Here is a 25,828-nt window from a genome sequence, read left to right as displayed (position 1 = left end):
AAAGTAGAGACAAAGCTTTGAAATGACCAAGCTAATATTGCTTGATTCACTTCTACAAGAGAACAATATAAAACCTAAAGGGAAAAAATGGCAGAATCTCTCCAGGACAGCAGTATCCCGTTCCACCTCCTGGATGCTGACAACTACAACCACGAGGTATTTTGTCAGCTGGAAATACGCGACATCCGTTGTTTATTGTTATAGTAATTTTAATTGTATATTATATTTTTTTTTGATATTATGACTTTTTTTGTTTAATTTTTATGCCCAAATATATATGTTTATGTTAATGGAGTCAACCAAACGTGGAATTAATTTGTTCCACAAAAATTTCCCTGAAGATACCATAAACAAGGCATATTTAGATGCGTTTATGCCAACTTTTAACAGGATAGAGGTAGCCGTCGACGATTGGGAGCTCACCATGGTCGGCCTATCTGAGGAGGAGGCTAGAGCCAAGCTCAACTCCCTCAGGTGGAAGGCCATGAGGGTCCTGACACAGATGCCCCCTGCATTCGAGGCGTTCTACCAGGCCTGCAATAAAAATGTAGCCTGGTGCCTCCCCAATAAACTTCCCCCCTTCAGGTTGGCAGCAGGTCAACTGCCCCCAAGGGTCAGAAAGCCAATGCAGCTCATAAACGACCGCCTAAACCATCTGGCTCAACAGGTCTGCGAGCTAGGTGAGGAAAATTAGCGGCTGTTGGCTGAGAATAGGACCCTCCAGGAGCAGGCAGAGAACCATGACGCGGACGTCCAGGCACTACTGCACAGAGAGTTCTCCAGGGTCAACAACATCCATGCCCTGGAGGACGAGATGCACGGCATGCGTCTCAAAGCCATCAAACAGGAGGAGTACTTGGGCATCATGAGCCTCCAGCTGGACGCCAAGAGTTGGATCAACAGGGTTCACAAGCCAGATCAGGATAAAGGGCCAATGCATTTCCAGGTAGGATCTGCTAAGAACTTTAAGCAGCTAGGTAAAGTTATGCACCTCAACAAATCAGTCTATCTACATTGTGAACAAGCACTTAGTAAAGGAAGACAAGAATTCAAAAATATACAACCCCCATAAAAGAAATTAAGATATATTTTGTTGTTTACCACTTTTATTCCAGCTCAATGTTGTAGAAATACTTTTTATTCGTGTAAAACATAAACCATTAAATTTATCCGTTAAGACCCTGATTTAAAAAATTTGTTTATATTTCTTATTCTTATCTGTCTATGGTAATACTAAAATATTTGAACAAAGATATGTAGCCTAAAACAAATTATTGTTTTATACTTCAAAGTGCTACCCTTAAAAAGAAAATTAAGCACTGTGGGTTAAGTTTTTAATCCAGTTTTCTGCGGAACCTATACCTGCTTTCACTAACCCTGTCTTTACTCTACCCAATATCACCTAGTTTTACCTGACCTGAAGAAAAACACCACAAAGACGTGATGCTTAAAAAGTGAGGAGAGGGCGGATTTTCTGTGCTCGACTATGCACTTTTAGGGAAAATGCCACTAAATCTTAATCTTTTACTTTCTTATTGATTGATTTTTCACAAGTTATCCTAATTCATTTCTAAACAGACTTAAAAGTTTTCTCTTACTACAGTTTTAGATGATTATTTGTAAGGTAAAAAAACAGCCTAGCCTACAATGCTATTCCTCCTATCGTTTGTTGGTCAGTTCATTCATCCAGTAGGTGGGGAGGGGATGAGGAAAAAGTTATTGTAGCCTGCTCCGTAACATTTCATTAGGGAACATGAAAAATCTAGTGTAAGATCCAAGTAATTTTATATCCATCACTAATAAAATTTACCTGCAAAAAATATGCAACAGATTTCTATTTTTCTAAACATTTTTGTTGCATTAATAACATCTGTAATGTAATTACCGATTAATACCCGCAGGATTAGAGCCGGTTCTCAGCAATACTGAAAGATCATGTTTAGCATTGCATTACATACAATTTTCTAGGAATACTAAAATATAAGTCATAGAATTGATACCAGTTTTGTTAACCAGGGCCTTTAGCTCCTCGGGATAACAAAACTGAGGTGAATTCTTAAAAAGAAAACTTTCCTCACTAAAATTTTAGTGAGGCAAAATTATTCCCTCTAAATTTTTAGTTTGCCTCACTGATTTTAGTGAGGCAAAAGTTTTTTTAAGAACACCTCTGGTATCAATATCATTATTTTTCTTTTTAATGACTGCTGAAAGCTAACTATATAGTACGAGTTGATAAATAACTATTATTTACTAAGTATATTTGCGATTACTTTTATTTAATGAAATCTTCCAATTTTTAACATTTACAAAACAGTCTGCTTTATTGCATCAAGATCCATGACAGATCTATATAGGAAATAAACGTCTATAAATGAGCTCGAGTCTTCCAATGGTAAAGTGTTTCAAACTCATAGTGCTCCAATAATCCTCATTAAACTCTCATTGACCAAAGCGATAAGACCTTTATCCTATTTGTTTATGGAATGAATTAAGTTTTTCACTTCATGTAGATATTTGAATTACATTGAAGTATTTAATCCTTATTTCATAAATAAAAAATATACGTTCATAATAGAGTAAACCTAAGAAAACTGTATTTTAAAAGAATTCGATTGTGGCGACACTTCCTTTGTGTTAAAATATTAAAACTAAAATTTTAATCATATTAACCCTTTTGTGATGATAATGTGAAAAAAATATAATTGAACAAATCTTTTTAAAATCATTTAAATTAAAAAATATTTACTTCTTTCTTTTAGATAGTAATGGCGGGGGAGGAAAATTGATTTATTGAGAAATAAATAAATAGATATGTACTTATAGAAAACTAGCCAATAGCGATATAGTTATATTGAGCCAACTCTAGTTCTAAATAAAATCAACATTGATAAAATTAAACACGTGACACAATTGTTGTTAGTTCCATTATCAAGGAGATACTGAATACTTTTAGAAACATAGAAATGCGAAGAAGCTCTACAATAACTTTTTTGTGGGCTTTACATTTATTTTTTATATTTCTAACATATGGAATACAATAAGGATAACTTTATGTATGGGGAAAAGTATTTGAATATTCAATCTTAGATTTTAGTTACATTTAAATTAAAATAACCTTGTTTTAAAAAAATAATTACATTTGTCAATTGCCTTAGAGTTTTAAGCTAATTTAATGAAATTCTTATCATTTATTATTTTTTTTCATTGCTGCCCATATATGGATATGTTATCACTTTTTAAACACGAAGCTTTTCTATAATAAGGGTAGGTCCGTCCGTACGTCACAGACAGCTCTTTTCATTAATTTAAACTGTCTTATCGATTCCAAACTTTGCATGGTGGTTCCTGTAGTATTTAGGTACGATTTAGAGAAAGTAGCATCTCTATAATCGTTAACAGAAAGTCCGTACGTCCATTTCAAACATGTTGATTTTTAACTTTTTAATAACAAATTTTTATGTGATTGAACTATCCGATTGATCTGATTTTCTCAATAATGACAACAAAGTACAATGTCATAAGCGAAGCATCTCTATAATTAAGTCTTAAAAATAAAAATATGTCCTTAAACATTATCATGTATTTAAGCAATTTTTCAACAAATTTACTTACAATTTACGAATTTATACATTTATATTCTGATTATTCAGTTCTGACACTATACAAGTGTTAATATTTGTTTGTCCTACCGTTCCAGAGCTTAGCTTTTGTGGTTGCTGTCATCCTTGTTTAATAACAAATAAACAAATGATAGATATAAAATTATCTGTAAGTCAAAACAAACATATATTATATAAAATAATGATAATTTACACTTTTTGATTTCACAGGTTGCCATTTTAAAATAAAATAAATGTTGATCATGAAAAATTAATAATCATATTGTTTTCAAAGATTTTTGTGTTTTGTTTTTAAGATTTTTGAAGACTTTTTAACTAATTTTCTTTGTGCAGGGTTTAAAAACTATACATTTCTGGGATCTAAAGGGATAAGACAATGGCTGATAAATTGAAGTACATCCTCATTATGATACACAAAAAATACCTTCTGTAAATTACAATTAGTGTTAAAAACATTTGGACACTCAACTAAATAAATCAATCAATCAAAATTCAAGAAATGTCCCCAAGTTGTTAAGCTAAAGAATAAGAAAAAGTTATTATAAAACTTTGAAGACTAGTGTTATAAACAGTCCAAATTCTCATCACTCTTTGGTATGAGACAGAGAGATAGAAAAGAGATAATGTATGGTAAATTACAATTCCTCAGAAGTAAAAAAAAACTTGTTCTACCATTCGTTAGCTTATCTTTGGTTAAGTATCAGAATTAGTATTCCAGTATGACTTCGAATCCGATTAATATCTGCTGTATTAGAATCAATTCTAAGCCAAACTGAAAAATCATGTATAGCATAGTATTATAGACAATTTTCCACGAATGTTAAAATAAAATCATAAAATTGATAGCAGTTTTGTTATTCCCGAGGTTTTAATCCTAAAATTTTTCATTTTGATATCCGCGGAGAGCTGTCTACTATACAATGAAATATAAACAAGGATGACAACATCCATAAAAGCGAAGCACTGAAACAGTAGGACAAACGGACATTAACACTTGTATAGTGTTAAAACTGAAAAATCAGAATATAAATGAAGCAAAATTGTGAGTAAATTTGTTGAAAAACTTCTTGATACAGGATAATGTTTATGGACATACTTACATTTTTAGGACTTGATTATAGAGTTGCTTTGCTTATAATATTGTACTTTGTTGTCCTAGGAATCAGTATACCAAAAATCAGAACAATCGGATAATTGGATCACATAAAAATTAGTTGTTAATAATGTAAAAAAATCAAGATGTTTAAAATGGACATACGGACATTCTGGTAATGATTATATAGTTGCTACGCTTTCTAAATCGTACCTAACTTCTACAGGAATCACCATGCAAAATTTGAAATCGATAGGACAATTCCAACATGCCTAAATTAATGAAAAAAGCTATCCATCTCAGACGTACGGACGGACCGACCCTAATTATAGAAAAGCTTCGCTTTTAATAAAAATAAAACAAGGATGACAACATCCATAAAAGCGAAGCACTGAAACGGTAGGACAAACGGACATTAACACTTGTATAGAACTGAACTGAAAAATCGGAACATAAATGTATAAATGTCGAATCAAAATTGTAGGTAAATTTGTTGAAAAACTGCTTAAAAACAGGATAATGTTTATGGACATACTTACATTTTTGGACTTGATTATAGAGTTGCTTCGCTTATAATATTGTTCTTTGTTGTCCCAGGAATCAATATACCAAAAATCAGATCAAACGGATAATTAAAACACTTGAAAATTTGTTGTTAAAAAAGTAGAAAAATCAACATGTTTAAAATGGACGTACGGACATTCTGGTAATGATTATAGAGTTGCTACCCTTTCTAAATCGTACCCAACTACTACAGGAATCATCATGCAAAGTTTGAAATCGATAGGACAATTCTAACATGCCTAAATTAACGAATAAAAGCTATCTATCTCGGACGGACGTACGGACGGACCGACCCTAATTATAGAAAAGCTTCGCTTTTAAAAATACTATTTTAAACTTGTAAGCATACATAAGTTGAATACAAAACTGACCAAGCTTAAGTTTGGTTTGGTGGCTTACACAACATGAGTTGACAAAAATGTAGAGTGTATACATAAAAGTCACCATTTAAATTTTTAAAAGCGAAGCTTTTTTTAATTAGGGTCGGTCCGTCCTTACTTTCGTCCGTCCGTCCGTACGTTTTTTTTTGTTAATTTAGGCATGTTAGAATTGTCCTATCGATTTCAAACTTTGCATGCTAATTCATTTAGTAGTTAGGTACGATTTAGAAAGCAAAGCAACTCTATGATAATTACCAGAATGTCCGTACGTCCATTTTAAACATGTTGATTTTTTACTTTTTAAATCACAAATTGTTATGTGATCTAATCATCCGATTGATCTGATTTATAGTATTGTATAATGTTAAAAGCGAAGCCACTCTATAACCAAGTCCTAAAAATGTATGTCCATAAACATTATCCTGTATCAAGCAGTTTTTCAACAAATTTGCTTACAATTTTGCTTTGACTCTTATACATTTATATTCAGATTATTCAGTTCTGACACTATACATGTGTTAATGTCCGTTTGTCCTACCGTTTCAATGCTTCGCTTCTGTGGATGTTGTCATCCTTGTTTATCATTTAAATCTAAATAAAATGACAATAATAAATATTTTTTTTATAAAATAGATAGTCCTTGCAATAGCTAAAATCAGATAGAAGAGAGATCAAAACTGGTGTTACATTTATGATTTTTATTTTAATATTCGCGGAAAATACAATGTTTTACATGATTTTCCGTAGGAAAGAGAACCAGTTATAATCCAGCGATTTCGAAGCCACATTGCAAAATAGATTTTCCCTATATTCGTATGTGTTAAATTATGTCGTTAATTAATAGATATAATTCATTAAGAAGTAGAATTTTAGATTATTAAAATTTTTCAATTTGCCAAACCTATTTTTATATGTGTTTGTTTGACTTTCGTATTTTTTCATTGCTTGCACGTAATTTTGTAATTTTGAAGCGCGCAAGTATGTAAAACTACGCTATGAACCTTACCGACCTTTCACATAATTGCCGCGGGGCACTTTTTTTCTGTGCTCTCCTTGTTTCAGTTTGGGCTTTGTAAAAGCAACTAGTTTCTAACATTGAAAAGTTAGGCAGTTTCCACTTGGTTTGAGATGGACCACACGGCCGAGGCTTGCCAGCTGCAATCGTCCGTATAATTTGGAAAAAAAACCGCTAATTATCCGCAGCAGAAGAAAAGCGGCCATTATTTTGTCGTTCAAAAAACAGCTGTTCACTCGCGGCTGAAACATTTCAACAGCAGCTGCCAGAAAGTCAGAACTAGAAGAGTTTAGGTGCATTTACCCCAGGGATATAAAGGGATTAGACAATGGCCGATAAATTAACTTAAATCCCAAATGAATATATACAAAATTACCCCTTTTGTAGATTGCAATTAGTGGTTGAAACGTTTGGAAACTCAACTTATTGCACCAACCAGTAAGAATTCAATAAAAGTCCCCAAAGTTATTGATCCAACGAATAAGAAAGACTTTGGGGGGTAATAAACAGCCCAAAGTCCCCTCCCTCTCTGCTGTTTATTGCCAATATAAACCATCTGTAAAATTGTCGGCCAACCAACCCTTGATGATAGATAGGCACGGTGCTTTATGAAACAGGGAGGGAGGGGACATTGGACTGTTTATTGCAATAGTCTCAAAAGTTTAATGATAAAGTTTTCTCATTCGCAGGTTTAATAACTTTGGGGACTTTTAATGAATTTTGATTAGTTGGTTCAGTAAAATGAGTGTTCAAACATTTTAATAGTGATTTACAGAAGGGGTAATTTTGTGAATCATCATAGGGGATGTAAATCAATTTATCGCCCATTGTTTTATCCCTTTAGATCCCTGTTTATGAAAGCAAATATATGCGTAAACATTTAGGGTTTTGTCTATCAGTTTAGATCTGACTCTGCTAAAGCCAACTTGTTCTAATACACAAAGGCATTGCAATCGTGACTAAAAAAGATCAGGGATTTTGGGGATAGGACAAGGGAGGATGAATTAATATTTTCAAATTGCTTATATATAAAAGTATCTCCTTTATTGCTGATAAACTTAAGGAGAAAAAAATATTATATTTGATATATCACGCATTGTCCTCTCCCTCCCTGCTCAAGAATAATATTAAAGTAGTGTTTGACATTTAGAATCTTTAGTTGTGATTGTGTAACAAAAGTAAACTTTTTTTGTACTTTTAAACGTTTGTTTGCCGTTTTGGTCAGATGCATCATTTTAGAGAAATTAGTGAAAAGGTTTTAGTACAAAAAATTAAAAGAGTTAATAATCTTAAAAGTTATTAATTTTATATTTTAAATTTTTTGGTTGAAAAGTTTTAAACTCGGCTAGTTTTTTTTCTCGAATCAATTAAGATTTAATTTTAAGTTACCAAAGTCTTAAGACAACTAAAGTGACAATGTTTTAAAACTTTGAGTACCAGTACAATTTAAAACTTAATAATTCATCCCTCTTTGATAATTATGAATATTTATTTCTCATACAATCATGATATTATACTGTGAGCTAAAGGCTATTTAAGCATGGCTTCAAATTGATTGATATCCAATGGATTAGAACCGGTTCTCAGCCATACTGAAATATCATGTATAGCATCATATTACATATAATTTTCCAGGAATGTTGAAATAAAAATCATAAAATTAATATCAGTTTTGATAACCCGATCTAGAGCTTATAAATTTTAATTTTAATTTCCGTGAAAAGTTGACTTTAAATAATGCGATAAATAACTATTCCACTAACTTTGTCTTAAAGAGACTAGACTATTTTTTTGTTTAATACTCGCATTTATTAATATATAGTTTATTTTTAAAATTGTTTCTATATATATTTAGACATTAAAAATGAGAAGATTTGTATGTTTAGCCTTTCTGGCAATTGCTTGTGGACAATCATTAGGACAGGTATGATTTTTTATTTTCAAATCCATGGACAACGGTCCAAATTACAATGCAAAATATGATGTTTTCTTTTTACCTTAAACTGTTTTTAACCTATTTTTGAATGAGGGGTCAAAAATATACTAGGACACCTATTGAATCAGACTGCAGAGCCCAAATTTGAATTAAGTCCCCAATAAACATTTTTGGGGGGATTTAAAAATTAATTTTTAATGTTGCTCTGGTCATTTTGACTAAGAGCAAAAGGTCTTTTTTACTCGGGGTAATATTGTGGCTTTTAGAACAATTTATATAATTCACTTTATATTGATACAATAAAAAAACATTACTCTGTTCAATGGAAATATTTTTTTTTCTAAAACAATTAATTTCATTTAAAAATCTAACATATACAATAAAACATATAATTCTGAAGTCTGAACCAATAAGAAGTCTAATTTTATTTCAATTCTTTACATTTAAAAAAAGAGTTTTTTCACAAAGTGACTTATTTCCAATGTACTTAAATAATTTTTATTTAATTAAAATGAAAAAAAATGAAAACCATACACATAAAAAATACATACTTTTAAAAAATATTTTAAAAGTAAGTTTGAATAATCTTATATTATATCATATTTGTATATGTGACAAAAATAAATTTGTTGTATTGCATAAACACTTATTGTCATCTTAATTTTTTTAACTCTTTACAGCCGATTTTTATGTGTTTTAAATAAGTGATAGAAAACAAACATAACAATGTTAATTCATTGATATATTATAAAGAATTAACTTTTTAATGAATTAATTTAGATGTAATCAAAAGGCCTAATTTTACTCTATACCAGAATCAATATTTATGAAGCAAAACACTCTAAAAGCTATGAATTTTAAGCAAATATAAAAAAGACCTTTTGCTCTGATCAAAAAGGACCACAGCAAAAAATTAATTTTTAAATCCCCCCAAAAAAGTTTATTGGGGACTTAATTCAAATTTAGGCTCTGCAGTTTGATTCTACTGGTGTCATAGTATATTTTTGATATATGTTTTAAAAATAGGTTAAAAACAGTTTAATATCGAAAAACCTTACAAAAACGGCATATTTTTGATTTAGAATGATTTCCAAGGAAGAAGAAGGAAGGTGCTTAGAAGACGACCTATTGAAGTACAAAGCATAGAACAAGGTTAGAAGATAGCATATAGAAAATAGTTGAATGAATACCATAGAGAAAAAAAATAAAAGAGAGGAATCGAAGCAACTAGAAGACGAAAATAGGCAGTGGGCCCAGGGGCCTAATTAGCGCTGTTGCCGCGCTAAATTTTATTGCTATTCCACCACTTTTCAAATGGGAGGATTACAAAATTAATATGTAAAGTTTTAATAATTAGAATATAATATTTAAATTAAAAATAAAAAGAAAATTTTGTTAATAAATATAAAAAATACTAAAATAACAACATCTAAAAAAATATTTTTCTTTTACTTTTTACTTTTAGATATTGTCGTTTTAATGTTTAAATTAAAAATTACAAATAATTTATTTTTATTTAAAAAAATTTGTGCATGAAAGATGAATCCTTTCATTTCTAAAAAGGGGGAAATTTTTTTCATAATAAACATTCAGCTGATTCTGACCGCCCACGGCTGTTTGCTAAATATCGCTTTTCTTTTTATTCACATTATTATTTATGATTGACATACAAAAAGCCCTGGGCGGCTTTTGATTTTCGTCTGCTATATTTTCTTTAAAGATTTAGTGATGGGGAAGTAGTATTTTACCATGGAAAGGGGGTGAGTATTCATCCTCTTATCCTTTTTAGTAGCGAAGCTACTCTATAATTCACAATGTCCGTCCGTCCGTCCGTCTGTCCGTCCGTCCGTCCGTCTGTCCGTCCGTAATTAATGAATTGGGGGAAACGTGATTTTCTCGGCTCCTATAAAAGATAGAGAGCTGAAATTTTTTGACAACATTCCCATCATTAAGGAGCACAATTAACTATAAAACATCAATGGCGGTCGGACTGCTTTTTAGCAGGTTTTAGGCTATTTTTTATATTTTCCAAATTTTCCCCATATCTTTGGTGTTTATGGTCCGATTTTCAAAATTTTTTCAGTTAAAGATATCAAAATTAAATTTCCCGTCATTGGAAGAAAACAACAATGACGGTCAGACTGCCTTTTTGCAGGTTTTTGGCTATTTTTATATTTTTCACATTTTTCCCCATATCTTTGGTGTTTATGGTCCGATTTTCGAAATTTTTTCAGTTAAAGATATCAAAATTAAATTTCCTGTCATTTGAAGAAAACAACAATGACTGTCAGACTGCCTTTTTGCAGGTTTTTGGCTATTTTTGTATTTATCACATTTTTACCCACATCTTTGGTGTTTATAGTCCAATTTTCAAAAAATTTTCAGTTAAAGATATTAACATTAAATTTCTGGTGTTTTAAGAAAAGAAACAATCGCGGCCAAACTGCCTTTTAGCAGGTTTTTTGGCTATTTTTATATGTTTGACATATTTCCCCATATCTTTGGTATTTTTGGTCCAATTTTAAAACTTTTTTGCATTAACAGTTTCAAATTTTTTTCCCCCATTGTTATGTGCATCTAGTATATAATTTACTTTAACCGTCTTCATCATACAAAATAAAACAAGGTTTCGTGTTTATTTTCTCCAATAAATCTATTCTTGATTTTAATAAATACACTTTAAATCTACTTCTACGTATTCCCATCCACAATTTTTTGTGCTTCGCTACTTATGGATGTTGTCATCCTTGTTCCTTATGATGAATACCAATGAAAAAAGACAACAACAATTACAACTGAGACTCTTATAATTTTGTAGATGCTGTTGAAGTACCAGTTCCCCAAGCAAGGGCTGTTCAAGCTGCTTCAGCTGGACTTCAGGCTGTTCCTCAGGTAAACTGTTTTCTGTTAAAGTACCAGTTCTTCAAACAAGGAATACGCAAGCTGATCTTGATGCTGCAAATGGTCTTCAAGCTCATCAACACATAAAAGTTACTACCAAGGCAAAAGTTCCCCAAGCAAAAGCTGTGCTTCAGCTGGTATTTAGGCTCTTTCACAGGTAAAATAGTTACTGTTGAAGTTAAAGTTCTCCAACAAAGGATGTGGAACTAGCACCTGCTACTTCAGCTGGACTTCAGGCCGTTCCCCAGTTAAAATAGTTATTGTTGAAGTAACAGTTTCCCAAGCAAGGGCTATACAGGCTGCACCTGCTGCTGCAGATGGATATCAGGCTGTTCTCCAGGTAAAATAGTTATTGCTGAAGTACCAGTTCCCAGCTTTAAATCTGCATGATCACTAGTTATTTCTTGTTAGACTACGGAATGTTCTCATGTAGTAGATAGTTATTGTTGAAGTAAGAGTTCCATCAAGCAAAGTCTTAGCATGCTATACCTACTCTTTCTGGGTCCTATAGGAAGTTCTTTGGATATGGCTCTAGATCTAATAGCAGAAATATAAATAGCCTATGACAGTAGCTTTCTGTACCTTTTTTGGACTAAAATTGATTAAATGTCCAATTACAAATTACAATAGACTACAACACAATCATCTTTAATTTCAGGTGAACAGTCTAATCCCTGCCCCACAAATCATTACAGATACACAATGCCCAGAAAAAAAAGGTAAGGGATTTGTTATTAAAATGTAACAAAAATGGTTATTTACTTAAATTCGTATCCTAAAATAGTGAACAAACTTCCCACTTCTTTTAAAGAATTTACAACAGCCTATCTTTTAGATATTTTTTATTTACATTGACAAATAATCCCGAGAGGGAGGGGCTTTTTATTGCATTAGTCCCCAAAGTTTGTAATAAGGTTTGTTTGATCAACAACTTTGTGGACTGTTATTGAAATTTGAATGGTTGGCTCATTAAGCTTAAAGTTCTAACGCTTCAACCACTAATCTACAGATGGGGTAATTTTTTATATCATAAATGGGGATGTATATCAATTTATCGGCCATTGTATTATCCCTTTATATTTCTGCAAATATTAATTTAAGGACTGCAGGTGTACCCCCATCCTGATTCCTGTAACAACTTCTACAAGTGTGCCAACGGAACACTGACCCTTGAAACCTGTGCCAATGGACTTCTGTTTGATGAGGGCAAAGCTTTGGCCGGTAAGAAATTTTAACCCACACATTGTTAGGGGTGTTTGTTTCGAGTTCGAGCACCCACAAGATTGAAATGGTACTTAAAGGTTCTCAAGTTCAGAACAGTATGCTTTCTTAGAGAATAAACAGGCATTGCCATGCAGGTTCCCTGTCACAAACTAATGGCATTTGTTTGATATGCAATTTCTGTGGTTTAAGATGACTTTATAGCTATAATAAAAAGTGGTCTTGGCTGACCTAAAATTGAATTGTTATTTTGAAAACATTATCGTCAACTAAATAGCTTTACCAAAAGAATTCATTGATTAAATGATGTTAAAACATTTATAGTCTAATTGTCATAATAATGATATATTTTTAAAGCAGGGTAAGGACTTCCTTAAAACGACCGAACAACCAAAATATTAATTTATGTATGTTAAAGGGTTTAAGAATATTAACCTCTCTATAATAGATTTTGATCATATTATTTTTGTGTGTATGATAATTATGTATATTTAGGTGCTGCCCATAACCACTGTTCCTACAACTGGGAGGCTAACTGCAACGGACGTAAAAACGACTCCACCCCCCTCTCAACTCCAGGTAACACAATTTCAAGTTAATCAGAAAAGGTGTTTGCCTAATCTTCCTATATATCACCAAACATTTGGATGATGAAAGCTTTATACTATGGCAAAAAAGCTAAAACTCAACAAGTTTGAAATGTTATTATTGTTATTTCTAGATCATTAATTGATACTTATAGGCTGTGAATACCAGTTTGGTATCTACCCAAGCGGACAAGGTTGTTTCGCTTCTTATACCAAATGTGTCAACGGTCAACCTCTGGAGGTAAAGCTTATTACCATAGGGAATAGACATTTTTGATATGCATAAAAAATCACGAAACCTTTCAATTATCGTAAAGACTTTCTGTTTCTTCCGTTAAGTTTGATTTGGGAAAAATAAAATAAAAATACTGTCAGCTTGTCCTTGCATATGACCACTGTATCCATACCTGTAACTTTTATGACATTCAAAAATACTGTCAGCTTGGCATGGCATATGACTACTGTATCTAAACCTGTAACTATTATTATATTCACCAATACTGTCAGCTTGGCCTTGCCTATGACCACCGTATCCATACCTGTAACTAATATTATATTCAGCAATACTGTCAGCTTGGCCTTGCCTATCACCATCGTATCCATACCTGTAATTATTATTATATTCAGCAATACTGTCAGCTTGGCCTTGCCTATGACCACCGCATCCATACCTGTAACTGGCCAGACCTTCTGGTAGAATCTGCTGGTTGTGATCCTTCTGCTGCCTTGGGTGATTTCAGGTAATATTCTTATTTTAAAAAGTTATAAAATCAAATAAAATATAGCGAGAAAAATAAGGAAAGTAAAACTATAAAGTTATTATAAATTGAAGTCTTTTCACAAATGCCAAAAATACAGATGAAGAAGTTCCTTAGCTGCTACGTCTGCCAAATGACACACACAAATAGCGAAATTAGACATGGTCTCTTTAGGGACAACAACATACAGATATAAAATTACTAGAATTAAATCGGCTTTGATGATATCATTAACAAGAGAATGTAGAATTGAATCATACAATACCTATTTTGGGTCAGAACCCTAATCAAAGATTTATTTCTGCTTCTATATAAATTGATTCAATCTCCTAACTATTTACTTATTGATTTTTTATCATTAATAAAAATAATTTTTTTTAGATGTCCAAGTGATGAAGAACTCTCTCCTCTGGCAAGAAGATTTTTCCCCTTCCCAAGATTTCCTGTACCTCAAGATGATACGGTAATACAAAATTTTAGATTACTTTTTTGCACTACATAATGGTAATATAATTAGTGAGTGGTGTAAAAAAAACTATTTTTGAATGCTTTCCAATAAGACAGGATATGAAAATGAGAAGGACGGAACTGTTCACCTATGCTTTTAATTTGTAACTAATTTCTACTTCTTAATTTCTTTTAAAAGTCTGGGTTTGTGCTATTTTTACAAATACACAAAATGCTGGAGAACAAGGTTGCGTGATTTTTTGGGTGATAAATATTGATTTAGAAACTACAATTAGACAGATAGTTGTTTACATTTTTAATGGTCATATTTTTCAGTTGTACATTATCTGTGTAAATGGAATGCCAAGATTGAACTCTTGTGGTCAGGGAAGCTTCTTCTCAGAGGTGAAATCTCGATATATTATTACTTGGATGTTGCTACATATTTTCATGTATTTTCGAAAAGTGGTTGGTAGATTTTTACAATTTTTAGGTTAGGTTAGGTTAGGTTATAGGCTAAGGAGCCGAGCGCCCGCGGCTAGGCAGGCCAGGGGGCCGAGTGCTGCGGCCATGACCTTTATTAACAGTGGAGGCTACTTTTTCCGATGCTACTTTGTCCAAGATCCCTTTTGTAGGGACTTGTTTGTATTAATATTAACAACGCACCTGGCTGATATTTAAAGGCCCAATTGAAAGAAAGCACAGGATCCACGGTTATTTAACCCTTTTCATCTCTTGTTTTACTCTAGTGGTCAAGCTACATTCTTAATTTTACTTTAGATTTAGATTTTCTATAAAATTGAATTTGAGTTAAGCTCATATAATTTTTGTCTGTTTTGGAAATTCTAAATCTATATCTTTTTCAGGAAACTTTAGGATGTGTTGAAGAATTTTAAAGAAAAATGAACAAAACATATTTATATTTATTTATTTGAAGATAACTATTTAAAATATTTAACAATAAAATTTTGATTATGCATTCTTTGTTTATTTTATGATACATATTTTAAAAGTCTAAAAATGTTTAGCAACAAAATCTTGGAATAATGAATAATTATTTGTCGCATAGTATGATAAACAGTTTTCCGGGGATATAAAATGTACAATTAAAACTAGTTTTGTTAGCCCCGTGATGACAAAGGCACGGGCTAACAAATTTGGTTTTAATCTTATGATTATACATTTCCGTTGAAAACTGGATATAATACAATACGATTCAAGATTTTTCGGTATGACTGAGAACCGGTTTCAATCCATCGGATATCAATCGGTTTCGAAGCCATACTGGAAATAATTTTACAATGATGAATTTAATATTTGAGATTCAAACACACTTTTAAAAATATCACTAACATAATTAAGAAATAATATACATTAAAGAGAAAGAGATAATAAGAAGAGATTCTAATTTGATCTTTTTGATTGAAAATAAAATGCTGATTTATATTTTAAAATTTTTTTAACGGAAGACAAAAAAATAACAAAAAATAAAACTAAGGAGAGAAGCAGCTCATAGTGTCTAATAAAAAATGTCGTCATACAATAAAAATGACCAATGATAGGCCAGTATATATTCTACCATTAAATTACAATGTATACTGGCATGTCATTGGTCATTTGTATTGTATGACTAGTCACTATAATCTACTGCCTGGGGAGATTCATGAAATTTGTCTTTAATTAAACTAGGTACACAGTTAAATTATTTTCTATTAACAATTCCAGAAACTACATTCTCTCCGTCTATTTCCTCCTTTGCGGGTTCATTGGAAAAATATAATTCACACTGCCCGCTGGATCTGCCTAGTCGTAGGCTTTTGACAGATCTTTTAACCTTCTGTGTTACTTTAACTGTTGTTGTTTCAGCGTTTGCAGAATCTTGAGATGGTTGTTCTGTTGCAGATTCTACAATATTAGTTACAGCAGATCCTACTATATTTGATATAGATCCAACAATGTTGTCTACAGCTGCTTCAATGTTCTCTACGAGTTCTGCGGGTTTTTCAGTTGCTTCAACTTCGGGGACAGTTGTTGGAACTTCTGTGGTTGTTGTTGTAGTTGTGGTTGTTGTTGTAGTTGTGGTTGTAGTAGTAGTTGTTGCAGCAGTGGTAGCAGCTGTGGTCAATTCAGGTGTTGTCTCTTCCTCAACAGCTTTAACTGTTGTTGTAACCACAGCTTCTGGGACAGTTGTCTCAACATTTTCAACAGCATCACGCGCTAAAACTGTAGTGGCTTCAACTTCAACAACTTGTTCGGTTGTTGTGACAATGGCTTCCTGGATGGTTGTTTCAGCTTCTTGGTTATTGTCAGGATCGACAGCTGTTTCTTCACTCTCTGTTTCAACTGGAGTTTCTTCACTGGCACCTGAAAAATAAATGTTTAAACTTTAAAGATAAGAAAACTTCAAATCCCTTGTTCGACAGAGGAAAAAGGATAGGAAAATGGATTGATTTAATTTTATTTTTGTCATCCTAAAGCACTGATAACAATTATTTGTGTGTTAAAAGTGTCTAAATATTAGTAGTCAGGCAATTAACTATTTGATTGTGGAAGTCCTAAATATGAACTATAATGAGTTGCTACTGTTTATTCATGTCACAAGCTTTTCATAGCCGCAGTTGATGTCTTTTTAACGTCTCTAGTATGCAATTATAACTTGTATTACCTGCACCGCTGACAATCTCCTTGACAACATCAACAATACTGTTCTGAACATTTTCATCCTCTATCTCTCCCTTCATGTCATCTCTCCATATCCACACGTTGCAATCATCCATCTAAATAGATATATATTAAAAATGTCCCGATATGAACCATTAAAAGATTTTTTGAACCGTATAAGTGTGGATTTTTATCAAAACTAATGAACCTTTTGAAATTTTTGAAAAAAAATTATTTTTACTATGTGCGCCTATAGCTTAAAGTTTAAAAAAAAAACTTAATTTTTCATAAAAAACCTAATAACACAGTATTAAAAAAAGAAATTTACTTACCACTAAATTTTAAACTAATATTTAGGTTCATATTGACTTCCTTAGAAAAAATTATCATGATATATAGCTTTTTACTATGTGCGCAAATCTCTATAAGTTTAAGGTCTGTTTTTCAGCTCAGCAATCAATCAATCACTTTTTTTTGCCAGTTTCTGGCGCACATGCTTCTGATAGAGTTAGAGCCTAGATTTTTTTAGTGTGTTGTCTACTAACCTAAAGAATAAGATTTAGATATAGTGTATTTTGATTTTCATTCATAGGGGGGGGGGGGGAGGGGTACCCCTACCCACTCTGTTATAATTCTATAGAAAACTGTAAGCCACATGTAGATAGGGCTTGTGACGTGTCTAGGGGTAGGTTTTCATGGGTGCTGAGCTCAAAAATACAACCAAAAAATAGTGAGGGTCCATCCATATGGCAGCTGGGTACCAGCCGCAGCTGAGCTTTTAGCCATTTTTTTATATTATTTGAGGACATTCTTACATTGAATATTTCTGTGGAATTAAACTTCTTCAATTAACATTAAATTTTATTTCCTTGCTTATATTACTAATAACACTATTTTGATTTATATATTTAGTTGTTGTAACAGCTATAAACAACTCTAAACGGCTTAGAACAGCTATCAACAGTCAGAAGTATATGTTGCAGATATGGCTTGTGACGTGTCTAGTGGTATGTTTTTATGGGTGCTTAGCTCAAAAATACTAACAAAAATAAATGGGGCTAATCCATATAGAAGCTGGGTAACGACTGCAGCTCAGCTGGCTGTTGCTATTATTTAAGCTATAAACAGTCCAAAACGGCTGTGATCAGCTATCAACAGCCAAAAGTATATGTTGCAGATATGGCTTGTTACGTGTCTAGGGGTAGGTTTTCATGGGTGCTTGAGCTTTAAAATACTACAAAAAACTATTGGGCCCATTCATATGGCAACTGGGTAACTGCCGCAGCTCAGCTGTAAGCTTTTCTTGGAGGATATTCAAACAGTTTTTATATTAAAATTTAACCTTCATTCCATTTGACATGTTGCTAATAAACTTTTTTTAAACATCTAAAAATAGCTGTGTAATAGCTGAAAACAGCCAAAAATGGCTGAGAACAACCAATGGTATATTTGCAGATAGGGCTTATGACATGTCTAGAAGTAGGTTTTTTCCTGGATGGAGAGCTAAAAAATACTAACAAATATAAGTGGGGCCCATAAATAAGGCAGCTGTAAAATGGAATTAAGTTCAGAAACAGCTGAGCTACGGCATTTAACCAGCTGCCATATGGATGGGCTCCCACTATTTTAGGTATGTGGTATATTTGAGCACTGCCACCATGAAAACCTGCTTCTAGACATGTAAGAAGTCATATCTTTAATTTTTTTCTTTCAGTTCTTGCTTTTCTCAGCTGGTTGTTAGTAGTTCAACAACTAAGCCTAGAAATTGAAGAAATGTTAATTGAAGAAGTTTAATTCTACTGAGTCATAAAAAATAGCTAACCAATTAGCTGCGGCCGTTACCCTGCTGCCATATTGATGGGTCCTCACTTTTTTTGAAAGTATTTTTGAGCTTAGCACCAAGGAAAACCTACCCCTAGACACGTCACAATCCATATCTGCAACATATACATTTGGCTGTTGATAGCTGTTCTCAGACGTTTCTAGATATTTTCAGCTATTTAACAACCTAATCTAGAAATTGAAAAAATGTTAATAGCATGTCAAGTGGAATACAGTTTAAATGTTAATTACGTTTGATTCTACTGAAATATTTGAATATCCTTAAATAGTGCCAAAAAAGCTGAAAGCTGATCTGCAGTCGTTACACAGCTGTCAAATTGGATGGGCTTCCACTATTTTTATTAGAATTTTTTATCTCAGTACCCATAAAAACCTATCCCTAGATACGTCACAAGCCATATCTGCACTTATACTTCAGGCTGTTGATAGCTGTTATCAGCCGTTTTGGGCTATTTATAGCTGTTACAACAACTAAATCTATAAATCAAAATAGTGTTATTAGTAATTTAAGCAAGAAAATAAAGTTTAATGTTAATTGAAGAAGTTTAATTCCACAGAAATATTCAATGTAAGGATATCCTCAAATAATCTCAAAAAATGGCTAACAGCTCAGCTGCGGCTGTTACCCAGCTGCCATATAGATTAGCTCTCACTGTTTTTGGTAGTGTTTTTGAGCTCAGCACCCAAGAAAACCTACCCCTAGACATGTCACAAGCCCTATCTGAATATCCTCAAATAATATCAAAAAATGGCTAACAGCTCAGCTGCGGCTGTTACCCAGCTGCCATATGGATGGACCCTCACTATTTTTTGGTTGTATTTTTGAGCTCAGCACCCATGAAAACCTACCCCTAGACACGTCACAAGCCCTATCTACATGTAGCTTACAGTTTTCTATAGAATTATAACAGAGTGGGTAGGGGTACCCCTCCCCCCCCCCCCCTATGAATGAAAATCAAAATACACTATATCTAAATCTTATTCTTTAGGTTAGTAGACAACACACTAAAAAAATCTAGGCTCTAACTCTATCAGAAGCATGTGCGCCAGAAACTGGCAAAAAAAAGTGATTGATTGATTGCTGAGCTGAAAAACAGACCTTAGAGATTTGCGCACATAGTAAAAAGCTATATATCATGATAATTTTTTCTAAGGAAGTCAATATGAACCTAAATATTAGTTTAAAATTTAGTGGTAAGTAAATTTCTTTTTTTATTACTGTGTTATTAGATTTATATGAAAAATTAAGTTTTTTTAAAAACTTTAAGCTATAGGCGCACATAGTAAAAATAATTTTTTTTCAAAAATTTCAAAAGATTCATTAGTTTTGATAAAAATCCACACTTTTTAGCCTATACGGTTCAAAAAATCGTTTGATGATTCATATCTGGACATATTTAATATATATTACTTGGAAATTGTTCCAGATTTGTATGTATTCTAGTTAAGTGAAACTTACAGCTGGCTAAAATAACGACAGCCCCAATCCAACCCCTTTACCCCATAAGTACTTATAGAAGTTTTGCTACAAGAAATCGACAACAGTTTGATTTCTTTAAAACTATTTTATCAAAAGGTGCAATTATAAATACCACAGTGGAGTGAAACTTTAAAAACAAGGATAAATTAATAAGCAACTAACAATTTATTTTTATTTTAACGAAGGGAATTAGTCTTTTGAAAAACACTAGAAAATAAGAAACATATACACATTCATAATTTTTTTTAATGTTCGTACATACAACGGACAAGATCTAATTATAGAGAAACTGCGATAAAATTGTTTATTGAACTGGTTAATCTTGTGTAAAATTTTCCAAAGAGAAAATGGTCTCATGTATACGATAATTTGATGTACATTCCCAATGATGATAAACAAAGTTATATCCAGTTTGTAAAAAAGTGTAATTAAATACCTCTTCGCACTTAGCTTTGCATTCTTCAGGAGAAGAAGTGGCAATCTTTGGTAGAGAGGATCTGGAAATATCAGCATCAATCTGCTCAACTGTAGTTGTCTCTGCTACTTCTGTGTAGGTTTCAACGTCTAAAATTTGTTCATGATTTTAAATGAAGCTTTTTATTTGCAAATAAATGTAGGTATTTCATAATGGTCCTATTGAAAACAATCCTTGTATAAAGCGTTCTATAACAATTCATTTGCGAAGCATAACTACACTATACTCATTGTTGTTATAGAATCAATATTTGAAGTGATGATTTATAAAAGTATGGAACGTGGGATGTAAACACCTAAGGACGTCCAAGCCATTTATTTATAAATACATTTTTATAGGGATGAGGGTGGGAATCAATTGAGGGGTGTAATTTTATGTTCTTCCAAAGTTCTACTCAAAATTGTTTTTTTTTTGTGAAGTGAATGTTTATATACCGTTTTAACGCTCCTTAACCCCACCCCCCCTTCCCCCCTGAACATCCCTGTTAACAGCAACCTAAAAATTTAAATTGGGATGGACTGTCTTCCCCATTTTTCACCCCCACAAGATGTGATAAGCTCTGAAGCCTATAAAAAATATGCCGTTATATATTACAAATGACCAATGATAGGCCAAGACATAGACTAAATTATCAATGGCAGGCCAGTAAGTATTTTGATTGACCAATGGTAGGCCAGTATGACGTCATTTTTATAGGCAATTAAAAAGCTTCAATGTACCTGTCTCCTCAGACTGATTATCATCCTCAGCATCAACAACATTAAAATCAGAATCAAGAGCAACATCTTCATCCTCTTGGTCTGTAATGACGTCAGCTATCCTGTTGTTAGCTTCTGAAATGTCATTAACAATATTAATGTCTGGTTCTGCCCCCTAGCCTGCCTAGCCGCCCCGCTCGGTCCCCTAGCCTGCCTAGCCGCGGGCGCTCGGCCCCCTAGCCTATAACCTAACCTAACCTGATTGTAAAAAAATATTCGTACTCTTCCAGAGTCATAGTTCAAATTTGAAAAAAAATATTTCTAAGAGGATAACGCCTAATGTCCATATGATGCTTTACAGATGCTTCTTTATTTTTAAAGGTTTCGTGTTTTTTTATTCTACTACTCTCTCTTCCCCCTTTCTCCATATAATTGAAAGTTGGCGTACCTGTCTAGTCAGTTCATAATATATATTAACCAATGAGTTTGTTCTATTTAAAAGTTGGCCTACCTGTTCAGTTAATTATAAATAATACCTATAAGTTTCTGTAGCTCTATTTGAAAGTTGGCCTACCTGTTCAGTTAATTATAAATATTTACCTATAAGTTTCTGTAGCTCTATTTGAAAGTTGGCCTACCTGTTCAGTTAACAAAAATATTTACCTATAAGTTTCTGTTGATCTATTTGAAAGTTGGCCTACCTGTTCAGTTAATTATAAATATTTACCTATAAGTTTCTGTTGTTCTATTTGAAAGGCTTTCCAGTCAAAATTGTTTTGTTCTTCGACTTTTTTATTATCGGGCTCCGGTAGAACTGGTATTTCCTCTCGCTTTTCTATAATAAAAATAATATAAATATTTAAATAACAAGGTCAATTATATCCATAATAACAGTAACTACAAGCTATCTATATAAGAGACATTTCAGTAAATTAAAAATTGGGGAAAAAATAAAAGATTTGCTGTAATATGAGTTTGGATCATTGGATAACGATCTTTAAGAAAATGAGGCAATGAAACATCCAAATAAAATTAACTAAAGTCCCTAACGAATAAGAAAACGTTGATATAAAAATTTGGGGACTAGTGTAATAAACAGCCTATTTTCCCCTCTCTCTCTGGTGTCTGTGTCTGGTTCATGACAAATGAAAGGAAATCAACTTCCTCTGAACTTAACAAATATCTAGAGGAAAGTTATCAAATTTTCAGGGATATAGAAATTGTCTTTTATTTAAGCTTTAATATATATATTTTGGGGTAAGAATATTTTATTGCTAATTAGTTATGTCACAAGAGGCTTTCTTACAAAAAATAGTATTAAACCTTCCCCCGTGGACCATTACTAATCTTCCTTAAAAATCAAGAAAATATTCACGAGATCTTTAAAGACAAACACAAACACAGAAATGTACAACTTACTACTTTACTAGAAAATGATTGTCTTATATCCAAGGGCGTCCAAGCTTTTTTATTTAGGGGGGTAAAATTTTGAAAATAAAAATTTTGGGGGTGCCTACGGCACCCCCAACCTCATTTGGGGGGGGGGGGTAATCTTTATTTCATTGAGGCATTTTTTTTTATTTGGGGGGGGGGGGGGGTAATCACCCCTTTACCCCCCTCCCCTTGGACGTCTATGACTATATCCCTGTCAAAATTTATCATTTGTCTTAGGGAACAAAAAAAACAATATGGTTCTAATCAGGGAGGGAGGAGACATTGGACTATTTATTTCACTAGTCCTAAAAGTAACGTTTTCTTATTTGTTGGCTTAACAGCCTTGGGGAATTTTGATAGGTTGGTTGATATGACTGTCCAAACGTTTCAACCACTAATTGTAATCTACAGTAGGGGTAATTTTGTTTATTATCATTGGGAATGTACATCAATTTATCGGCCATAGTCTAATCCCTTTAGAACCCTGTGTTCTAATGTCATAAGAAGCTCATCACCTATTGTGTAACTATAAGAAAGTTGACATGAAAAAAAAAGTAAAAAATGGGCAAAATAAGAAAATCAGGGAAAAAGAAATTGGTTTACATAAAGGTAAATTAAAATGTATTTGTTAAAGAACGTGTACTAACTTTTGTGATTTTTTGAAAAATAGCTAGCCGGTGCTGTTAGTAAGTAGAGATGTAAAATGATCCATAGAATTTATATATGCGATCGTTTTTTTTTGTAGACCTCTTATTTTTGAAGTATTTTTTTTAATTAACTTGGTTTTAAAGTACTAAAACGCAACAAAAAAGAAGAAAATTGCCATTATGAACAAAAAATAGTAAGATCTTTGATTTGACACCTTACTTTTTGAATTCTGTTGAGTAATTATTGAAAAAGTCTATTTTGTTGAACCTCGTTGAATCAAAACTTTGAACCTTGGGAGCTCGTCAAGAATATGTTTTAAAAATCATAAAAGGTAGGACACATTCTTTTAATAAAATACAGTGGCGTGCGGTAAAGGGGTGTTAACTTATAATGATTTCACATCCCCTTGTGAATCTAATAAATGTGCACGCCATTGCTTAAGATTTTGAAATGATTCAAAGTTTAATGAATTTTAACTATATCATTTTTAAAAGCGAAGCTTTTCTATAATTAGGGTCGGTCCGTCCGAACGTCCGTAATGAATAGCTCTTTTTAATCTAATTTAGGCATGCTAAAATTGTCCTATCGATATCAAACTTTGCATGATGATTCCTATAGAAGTTAGGTGCGAGTTAGAAAGCGAAGCAACTCCATTTAAACATGTTGCTTTTTTAAACAACAATTTTTATGTGATAAAATTATCCGATTGGTCAGATTTTTGGAATACTGATTCCTAGGACAACAAAAGCATCTCTATATACAAGTCCTAAAAATGTAAGTATGTCCTTAAACAATATCCTTTATTTAGGCAGTTTACAACAGATCTACTTACAATTTTGTTTCGTACGACTTTAATACATTTATATTTTATTATTGAGTTCTGACACTCTACTTAAGTGTTTCAGAGCTTCGTTTTTATGAATGTCATCCTTGTTTTTTATTGTAGATGTCCTGGTATTAAGGTATCAAACCATGGTAATGTAATATGCATTACTTTAAAAGAACAACATATTGTTTGAGGAGATTTATTTATTAATAGAGAGACATCGTACTTAGGGCAAAGGTTAATGCTTTAGGGTTGTTTTTCTATTTTTGAGTATAGTTTAACTTTAACAGTTTCAAAAAAAATTTTTAACTGCCGAATTTTATACTCTCTATTTTATCGTATAGGTATAAATTTATTTTCTTTTATTAAATGAGAAAATAAATCTCATACTACTACTATTAAGAACTAAATTTGTTTAGAGGAATGTTAAAATATAATACTTCTATTCCACCATTTTTTAAAAATTCTGTAATAAATTACTAAGTGTAGTCTACAGAAGGGGTAATTTTGTGTATTATCATTGAAGACGTACATCAATTTATCGTCCATTGTCTTATCCCTTTAGATCCCCAAATAAATTGTGTGGTGAAACTTGGTAATACAGAAGTGAAAGTTATTGTTATATAAACTCAAAATTGAAGTAATATTGTTACAATATGAAAATTGAACCATTTATTGTAGTTCAAACGTAACAGCCAAAATAAAATAGTAATTTTTAAGATTTAGCTTAGTAATTTTTTTAGATTAAATAGACATATATTAATTTAGGAAAACAAAAGTTTATATTGAATTTAGATAACTAATTAAAATATACAAATGATATACTGAAATTTTTTTGGTCATTTTTAAAGGACACTTACAAATTTTCTTTTCCACGCCAATTTTCCACTTTCATTCCCACCCAGAAACTTAATTTTGTTAAAATAAAAAAAATATACTTTTTGTCTCAAGTGAACCACCCCCCTCAGTCAAAAATAATTTGGAAAATTGTATCTTTCAAACTTTTTGTTAGGGTTAGCAGTTAGGTTAGGTTCTAATGGTTCTTTAAGGGTTAGTTGAGATTTTTAAAGGTTCCAAAAATATTTGCAAAAATTTAAATTTCAACACAGGTTCACTTCTTTTTGATATGTGAACTTTCTTTTTTAGTCCATCTTTAAAAGTATTGAATTTTTAAAAAGCCATGTTTATGAAGTCGTATCTTTTTTTGTCTAAAACATTAATTGTTGTCCAATTTTGCCATAT

General features: G+C 32.2%; 2 protein-coding genes across 3 annotated transcripts in view; one reads left to right on the top strand and one right to left on the bottom strand.

Annotated features, from left to right (window-relative positions):
• The window catches only part of LOC145321781 (uncharacterized), a 158,927-nt gene that overhangs the window by 18,244 nt on the left and 114,855 nt on the right, over positions 1–25,828 (bottom strand). Inside the window, exons 8-12 of one of the 2 annotated variants that reach the window (XM_080163387.1) lie at positions 22,406–22,513; positions 21,700–21,813; positions 20,942–21,069; positions 17,188–17,299; positions 15,439–16,886 (exon numbers count right to left, since the gene is read on the bottom strand). In XM_080163387.1, the coding sequence (XP_080019513.1) occupies positions 16,225–16,886; positions 17,188–17,299; positions 20,942–21,069; positions 21,700–21,813; positions 22,406–22,513 (1,124 nt within the window). In that variant the 3' untranslated portion in view covers positions 15,439–16,224. Of the gene's footprint in view, positions 1–1,810; positions 1,873–15,438; positions 16,887–17,187; positions 17,300–20,941; positions 21,070–21,699; positions 21,814–22,405; positions 22,514–25,828 lie in introns of those variants that run through there. The other variant, XM_080163388.1, reaches the window with a different exon arrangement.
• Positions 31–15,501, top strand: LOC145321783 (protein obstructor-E-like). The gene is made up of 12 exons (XM_080163401.1): positions 31–62; positions 8,529–8,596; positions 9,691–9,760; positions 11,427–11,500; positions 12,168–12,228; positions 12,611–12,730; positions 13,226–13,309; positions 13,473–13,558; positions 13,945–14,057; positions 14,457–14,538; positions 14,859–14,927; positions 15,389–15,501. Exons 2-12 carry the CDS (start codon positions 8,537–8,539, stop codon positions 15,416–15,418), a joined length of 849 nt encoding a protein of 282 aa, XP_080019527.1. The 5' UTR covers positions 31–62; positions 8,529–8,536; the 3' UTR covers positions 15,419–15,501.

Source organism: Acartia tonsa, chromosome 6, assembly GCF_053477335.1.
Source record: "Acartia tonsa isolate MP-2025a chromosome 6, ASM5347733v1, whole genome shotgun sequence".
NCBI lineage: Eukaryota > Metazoa > Arthropoda > Copepoda > Calanoida > Acartiidae > Acartia > Acartia tonsa.
Note: the sequence above shows the minus strand (reverse complement) of the source record. Positions and strands in the feature narration are given on the sequence as shown.

What these genes read in the sequence shown, in the direction of transcription:
- LOC145321783 (XM_080163401.1), top strand. Translation starts at nt 8,537, where the DNA reads ATGAGAAGATTTGTATGTTTAGCCTTTCTGGCAATTGCTTGTGGACAA. An exon ending in CACCCCCCTCTCAACTCCAG is followed by an intron (nt 13,310 to 13,472) that starts GTAACACAATTT and finishes TGATACTTATAG; the next exon opens with GCTGTGAATACCAGTTTGGT. An exon ending in AGGGAAGCTTCTTCTCAGAG is followed by an intron (nt 14,928 to 15,388) that starts GTGAAATCTCGA and finishes TATCTTTTTCAG; the next exon opens with GAAACTTTAGGATGTGTTGA.